At 45.4% G+C, this 7,408-nt stretch overlaps 1 protein-coding gene and 1 long non-coding RNA gene across 2 annotated transcripts; both read right to left on the minus strand.

Moving 5' to 3' along the window:
* Positions 1 to 615: 615 nt before the first annotated feature.
* LOC124257075 lies at positions 616 to 3,473 on the minus strand. The gene is made up of 2 exons (XR_006893181.1): positions 3,334 to 3,473; positions 616 to 831 (listed from the first exon to the last, which is right to left on the minus strand). It is a non-coding gene; the product is annotated as an uncharacterized LOC124257075 (long non-coding RNA).
* A 2,289-nt stretch (positions 3,474 to 5,762) lies between these two features.
* LOC124257036 lies at positions 5,763 to 7,206 on the minus strand. Its single transcript, XM_046691009.1, has 3 exons — positions 7,014 to 7,206; positions 6,115 to 6,274; positions 5,763 to 5,977 (listed from the first exon to the last, which is right to left on the minus strand). The coding sequence occupies exons 1-3, from the start codon at positions 7,145 to 7,147 to the stop codon at positions 5,777 to 5,779; spliced, it is 495 nt and encodes a 164-aa protein (XP_046546965.1). The 5' UTR covers positions 7,148 to 7,206; the 3' UTR covers positions 5,763 to 5,776.
* Between the last annotated feature and the right edge of the window lie 202 nt (positions 7,207 to 7,408).

Raw genomic sequence — 7,408 nt, forward strand, 5'->3', positions numbered from 1 at the left:
GACAAGCTCTTAACCTCATTTCATAAGTCCATACTGTCCATACGTAGAAAGGTTGTATTGCATAAATAAAGTCCCATTGTGTATGAGTGATCTCCCACCAAACGGGTACAAACTGTAGTCTGATCCAAAGACAAGGCAAAGTCGACGAGTTATCTGGTTTCAAGGTACAGTCTGTTTGTCTTTAAATGAGAACGATTTTCTTCATCTGTCATTCCTTCACATAAGTAGTAAACACGATTGCAAAATACCTCAAAATCGGGAACAGTTTCATAAATACCAGTACGGTAGATGGCAGGGTACCCTGTACCCAGCAATATTTGCTGTTTGCTATTTTTATAACCATCACTGGAAAGAGTTGTTTAAGAAGTCCATTTCTGGTGTCCCACGCTGGAATATTGCTTAAGTCCGCGTAAGACCATACTCACTCACTCACTCACAGCCAGTACTTGGTTTGCAGTCACCCCGCAGAAAGTTAAACGGTTGACCCACAATGTGGGAGGCGTGGCCTGGGTGAGTCAGATCGATGATGTTTACTATTTATGTTAAGGAATGACAGTTGAAGAAAATAATCTGAGTTTGGGATTGGAATCTGTAGCTAGACGACGACATTGTACCGCCAGTTCTATAGTTTTATTTAGTTGTCCAGGACATGATGTGAAACCAATAGTAAGTCATATGATAGCCTTCGTCCGAGTCCGAGGTTGCACATCCGGGCAACAGGGACTCGTTGGCCCACGTGGTGTGGGGGGTGAGGTAGGTGCCGTTCCAGCAGATGACACACGCGGGGGGTGACGCGGCGACTTCAGAGGAGTAAAAGGTCACACCAACATTCTGCAACAAACAGATGCATGTTGACGCGATTTTAGTAAAGAATAGTCATAGAGTATATGGACACTTTGCTCATTAAAAAAATAGGTCGTCCAGTAATCAATAACCTGCTCTTTTCAGAAAGGGATACCAAATCACCTACTCTGTCTCACAGTCCCTGAACCACATTGTCTCCTACTGCCAAGCCCTCTCTACAATGCTATAGCTCTAAATGACTAGTCTGTCGTACAGACCCTGAAGCAATTATATCCAAGAAAGCCCACGCAAGTCTAAAAAATGTGGCAAGTCTAGACTACAAATGAAGAAAGTCTCTGGGCTCCTTTTTATTGTTTTATGATTTTAATGTAAAAACGTTTCTGTAAAATATGTTCATTTCAGAGACTAGCTGTTAGTCTACTAAATGAAGCAAGTCTAGATTTCCCCAGGTTTAGGCTGAATCTCTGGTCTCCCTGGGGCTCCTTTGTTTGTTTTTTTGTTACGATCAAAATTATATATATTTAGAGACTAAGCGTTAGTATATTGATGGCCCGTTTGCATCAACAGAGAACAACAATCACAACATTATCCTCCCAGCTTGTGTATTTAGTTCAAATGCAGCCTGGAAAGAGTTGAAAATGAGTGTTCAGCCACCTCTCTCGAAGTATGAGGTTGGTTGGTTGGTTGGTTGTTTAACGCCACACTCAGCAATATTCCAGCTATATGGCGACGGTCTGTAAATAATCGAGTCTGGACCAGACAATCCAGTGATCAACAGCATTAGCATTGATCTACGAAATTGGGATACGATAACATGTGTAAACCAAGTCAACGTGCCTGACCACCCGATCCCGTTAGTCGCCTTTTACGACAAGCATGGGTTGCTGAAGACCAATTCCAACCCGGATCTTCACGGGTCGAAGTATGACGTAAGTCCTACGGTGTGGGAGTGGGGAGGCCCCTGTTTGGACTTATTCATATTCGTGTTTTTACCACGCTGCTGTTGCAGGGGTGGTAGGGGTCGGTGTTATGTCGAAGTGAAGGCATAGGTCCCATAAGGAGGTATGAGCACAGTTAAGATGTAGTGAAGACATTGTCGGGTATTAGAGGCGATGTAGAGTCAGTTAGGGAGTATGGTTTTATGCTGCCTTTTGCAATATTCCAACAATGCCATCAGAAATGGGTTTCACTGACTGTACTCACGTGGGGATTCGGACCCCGATCTTCAGTGGATGTTTTAACCATTAGGCTACTTCAACGCCACGACGATATAGAAAGGCTACAGTAACAAAATGGTCAGGTTATAGGGAAGGCCGGTCAGAAGGAAGGCAGGTTAGAGGGAAGGCCGGTGAGAGGGAAGGCCGGTTAGAGGGAAGGCCGGTTAGAAGGAAGGCAGGTTAGAGGGAAGGCCGGTTAGGGGCAAGGCCGGTTAGAGGGAAGGCCGGTTAGAGGGAAGGCCGGTTAGAGGGAAGGCCGGTTAGAGGAAAGGCCGGTTAGAGGGAAGGCAGGTTAGAGGGAAGGCCGGTTAGAGGGAAGGCCGGTTAGAAGGAAGGCAGGTTAGAGGGAAGGCAGGTTAAAGGGAAGGCAGGTTAGGGGCAAGGCCGGTTAGTGGGAAGGCCGGTTAGAAGGAAGGCCGGTTAGAGGGAAGGCAGGTTAGAGGGAAGGCAGGTTAGAGGGAAGGCAGGTTAGGGGCAAGGCCGGTTAGTAGGAAGGCCGGTTAGGGGCAAGGCCGGTTAGAGGAAGGCGGTTAGAAGCGAAGGTAGGTTAGAGGAAGGCAGGTTAGAGGAAGGCGGTTAGAAGGAAGGCAGGTTAGAGGAAGAGGTTAGAGGGAAGGCAGGTTAGAGGGAAGGCCGGTTAGAAGGAAGGCAGGTTAGAGGGAAGGCCGGTTAGTGGCAAGGCCGGTTAGAAGGAAGGCAGGTTACAGGGAAGGCAGGTTAGAGGGAAGGCAGGTTAGAGGGAAGGCCGGTTAGAAGGAAGGCAGGTTAGAGGGAAGGCCGGTTAGAGGGAAGGCAGGTTAGAGGAAGGCCGGTTAGAGGGAAGGCAGGTTAGAAGGAAGGCAGGTTAGAAGGAAGGCAGGTTAGAGGGAAGGCCGGTTAGAGGGCAAGGCGGTTAGAGGGAAGGCCGGTTAGAAGGAAGGCAGGTTAGAGGGAAGGCAGGTTAGAGGAAGGCGGTTAGAGGGAAGGCCGGTTAGAGGGAAGGCCGGTTAAGGGGCAAAGGCAGGTTAGGAGGAAAAGGCAGGTTAGAGGGAAGGCCGGTTTGAGGGAAGGCAGGTTAGAGGGAAGGCAGGTTTGAGGGAAGGCAGGTTAGAGGGAAGGCAGGTTAGAGGGAAGGCAGGTTAGAGGGAAGGTTCAGAAGGAAGGCAGGTTAGAGGGAAGGCAGGTTAGAGGGAAGGTTCAGAAGGAAGGCAGGTTAGAGGGAAGGCCGGTTAGAGGGAAGGTTCAGAAGGATAGTCTTCACTGGGGTGTTAGGCTGGTGCCCAATCCTGGCTGACTGGTAAATTCCATTGTTGTCAAGATGTCTCATTCATACCATGCTGCTGCTACTGCACGGGTAGTCGGGGTTGGAGCTGTTGCGGACGACGAAAGTGAGCGGCCCCGAGTCGCAGCCGCCGACGTCCACGTGTGTGCCGTTTCGCCAGTCCTCGTTTGGGAAGATTGCCGGCGTCTTCACGGTCGCTATACAGTTGCTGTTGACATTGTTGGGGGAATATTTTAGAGACGTTACGTGTAGATTTGACTAGATCAGATCGGCACCGGAGTACAGCACATCTTACCTTAGTGGCACAAATCTGCACCATAATATAGCGGGTAGAGTACCTCAGGAGGTACCTTACAAGATTCCTTAATACAACATTTACTTTTATACAATGGGTATGTGCCTAACAATAGCAGGTAATATACCTTAGTACAACATACGTGTACCTTACTTCAACTCACTCACTCTAATACATCAATGTTACTTCAGAGCGTACTGGTTAAAGGCAAGGCGGCTCTTCCAAATCAAACCGAAGACTTCAGGTTCCAATCTCAACTTTTTAAAATAAGTGTGGAGCCATGGTCTATCTAGCGACCCTCGCCGCGATAATGCCTGGATATTGTTGAAGGAAGTCACTCACCCACTGTCTTCTCGATGTCTAATTTATAGTAAGTACATGATCCCTACCTCCAAGGTGCATGCACTGACATCAGAAACGTCAGTGACGTCACATCCTCTGGTTTGACGTCAACCTTGACACTGCACACGGAGAGCACCAACACTGACGTCACGAACACCGATAACCGGAACTCACGATACATCTTGAACATGTGTTGAATCGGCTGAACCCTTGTGTATGTTTATTATGGCAGCAGTACGGCCTGAGTACAACATACCTGACCTTGGCATTGTAGACCGTGGAAACAGACGGAAAGTTCTCACCGTCAAGGGTGCGGGATAGATTAACGTATATATTTACAGGAAAAAATAACTGTTTCTAAATGTTTTCATAAGATAATATATAGGAGCCTAGGCTTTCTTCATTTTCAGAAAATATGATAATCTAGACTTACCACATATTCCAAACTTGCATGGGCTGCATATCGGGTATACTGTATTTGTTTCAGGGTTTGAATGACAGACTGGGTTCGGGATGGATTAGCTTTGTATTTTAACCGCTTTTAACGTTTTTCTTTCGTTTATGGGACATCTAGCCAGTTATCGAACATTGTTCTTTTTTCATTTCTAAAGCCCTGTCAAGGTTTTTTTAAAACATTTTTCAGTCCCATGCAGCTGTCTTCCATCAGTAAACAGCGCGGTTCAGGGCCGGTTTCACCAGGGAGACTCTATAAGGAGTTGTAGAGTATCCCTGGTTTCACCAACCGACGGCATATACGACAAAAACAAGTCTATAAGTTAGTTTTTGGTTTCATGCTGTCCCCCAGCATGTACCACATGTAATTGTGTTGTGCAGGATCTACTTCGTTCAGTCGTGTTGTGCAGCATCTACTTCGTTCAGTTGTGTTGTGCAGGATCTACTTCGTTCAGTTGTGTTGTGCAGGATCTACTTCTTTCAGTTGTGTCATGCAGGATCTACTTCGTTCAGTTGTGTTGTGTAGGATCTACTTCGTTCAGTTGTGTTGTGTAGGATGTACCTGTTAAATTGTGTCGTACAGGATCTACTTCGTTCAATTGTTGTGCAGGATCTTTGTTCAATTGTGTAGAGCAGGATCTACTTCGTTCAATTGTTGTGCAGGATCTTTGTTCAATTGTGTCGTACAGGATCTACTTCGTTCAATTGTGTTGTGCAGGATCTACTTCGTTTAATTGTTGTGCAGGATCTTTGTTCAATTGTGTAGTGCAGGATCTACTTTGTTCAACCGTGTTGTGCAGGTTCTACTTTGTTCAACTGTGTTGTGCACGATCTACTTTGTTCAACTGTGTTGTGCAGGAGGTTCCAGTTGTGTTGTGCAGGATCTACCCGTTCAACTGTTTCCTGATCTACTTTGTTCAACTGTTGTTTGTGCAGGATCTACTTAATTCAACTGTGTTGTGCAGGATCTACTTCGTTCAACTGTGATGTGCAGGATCTACTTCGTTCAACTGTGTTCAGCAGGATCTACTTCGTTCAATTGTGTTGGGTAGGATTCAGTATGTTTTATAGTGTTGTGAAATACACTGTTGTTTTATTGGATCTAGGGGATGTAGTAAATTGTTTCAGTTGTCATTTTTATGAAACACTCACCTATCAACACTCATTATGACCTACTTCAAAATGTGCCTAGTGGAACAGATCCTTCAATCTTGATATTGGATTGTAATAAATGTAAACCATAGAAGATCTTTTAAAGGATCCTAGGGTCAAGGTTCGAACCCGAGATACATTCTGATTATGACCCTTAATTTCATGGCACCCTACTGGTGTTGATGGGTCTCACCAAACATCCTGTGACTCAATTACATAATAATCTGAGACATCCAGAATGATTTTATGGTTTTATTTAGTTCTCCAGGACAGTATATGGAACCAGTAGTAAGTCATGTGGTAGCCCTCTACAGAGTCTGACGTCTCACATCCGGGCAACAGGGACTCGTTGGCCCACATGGTGTGGGGGGTGAGGTAGGTGCCGTTCCAGCAGATACTGCACGTGGGGGGCATGGCGTGAACATCAGCGGAGTAGAATGTCACATCAACCACCTGCAAAGGAGGGGGAGCGAATGCACAGTTAGGTTCAGACAGAATAAGTCAGTGGGGGTCTTTGCTGGGTTGTTAGGTTGGTGCCTGATCCTGGCTTATTGGTAAATTCTATTGTAGTGAAGATGTCTCATTCTTACCATGCTGCTGCAAGTGCATGGGTAATAATAAGGGCTGGAGTTGTTGCGGATGACGAAAGTGAGTGGCCCAGAATCACAACCGTTGATGTCCACGTGTTTGCCAGTGTGCCAGTCTTTGTTAGGGAGGATTGCTGGCGTCTCCACAGAGGCAAAACAGGCGCTGCAGACATTGGGGAAATGTGGTAGGAACGTTATGGGTAAACTTGACTACATTATGTACGAAAAGGAGTATTACACTTCCATTGTTCCAATCTTCATGTGTTAGATATTGGTATTCATTCACAAAGTGAGTAGGTGGGTTTAACGTCACTGTGAACAATATTCCAGTTATACCACAGATGGTCACGCTGAAGACAAGCTGTAAGTGGTTAAGGTATAAGATGTTTAGTGCTTAGAGGAACACTTGAGCAAGGGTATGGTCCTGGCAAATCTAAAAACATGATAAGGGGAATTGGGACATTTAAATCAGACGTTGCTTGCATGCATAAGAGATGTAAGCAGATGGAATAATTTACGTGTCTACATTTGTGTGTTTATTTGTGTGTTCGAGGGCAAAACATGTTTTGAACCTATACAGCAGTTGTAACGATGTGGCAACGAAAGCTTCTGGTTGTTGGTTCATTTAAACATTACTCTTTACGTTTTTTGGAAGATTGTGTGAGAGGAAAGCCTCAAGCGTCTTAGAAGTTTACCACTTTTTGAGGATGGTACTGACAAACGAAGAACATTGATATATGTTTCCCAGATGCCTAAGGGACGCAACTCTGTACAACGTAACATTGGGCTCGACATGCCCAACTGGAATTGTGAACCGGTCAAGGGTATTTATCATATTACAAATAAATCATAAAAATAGCTGCCTTAAGACTTCACCCATAATAAGCTGAAGGTAAACTCACTTCCATGGCGCATGCACCGTCAGCAGGAACGTCACAGTATCCACATCCTTTGGTGTGACTGCGAGCTTGACACTGTACACAGACAACACCAACACTGCTGCCGCTACTGTCAACTGTCGCAGGTACGGACACATGACTACCAGAGCGGTGTAATCAACTCTCTGTACGACACATGACTGTCAGGGAGACAATCAAACACATCTGACACCCAGCTGGCTAGTTCTCAGGACAATATTATCTCTATATATTTACTGTTATGTATACAAATGAAATATATAAGGGAATGAATAATGTATGAGCCGTGACTATAGGGTTTGTTTGTTGATCACTGGATTGTCTCGTCTAGTCTCAATTATTTAGTCATTGCTGCCATATAGCTGGAATATTGCTGAGTA

This window comes from Haliotis rubra, unplaced genomic scaffold (genome assembly GCF_003918875.1).
Source record: "Haliotis rubra isolate DU_JTF1 unplaced genomic scaffold, ASM391887v1 Scf1169, whole genome shotgun sequence".
Taxonomy (NCBI): Eukaryota; Metazoa; Mollusca; class Gastropoda; order Lepetellida; family Haliotidae; genus Haliotis; species Haliotis rubra.

What these genes read in the sequence shown, in the direction of transcription:
- LOC124257036 (XM_046691009.1), bottom strand. Translation starts at nt 7,147, where the DNA reads ATGTGTCCGTACCTGCGACAGTTGACAGTAGCGGCAGCAGTGTTGGTG. An exon ending in ACGGTGCATGCGCCATGGAA is followed by an intron (nt 6,275 to 7,013) that starts GTGAGTTTACCT and finishes CAATGTCTGCAG; the next exon opens with CGCCTGTTTTGCCTCTGTGG. An exon ending in CATGCACTTGCAGCAGCATG is followed by an intron (nt 5,978 to 6,114) that starts GTAAGAATGAGA and finishes CCTCCTTTGCAG; the next exon opens with GTGGTTGATGTGACATTCTA.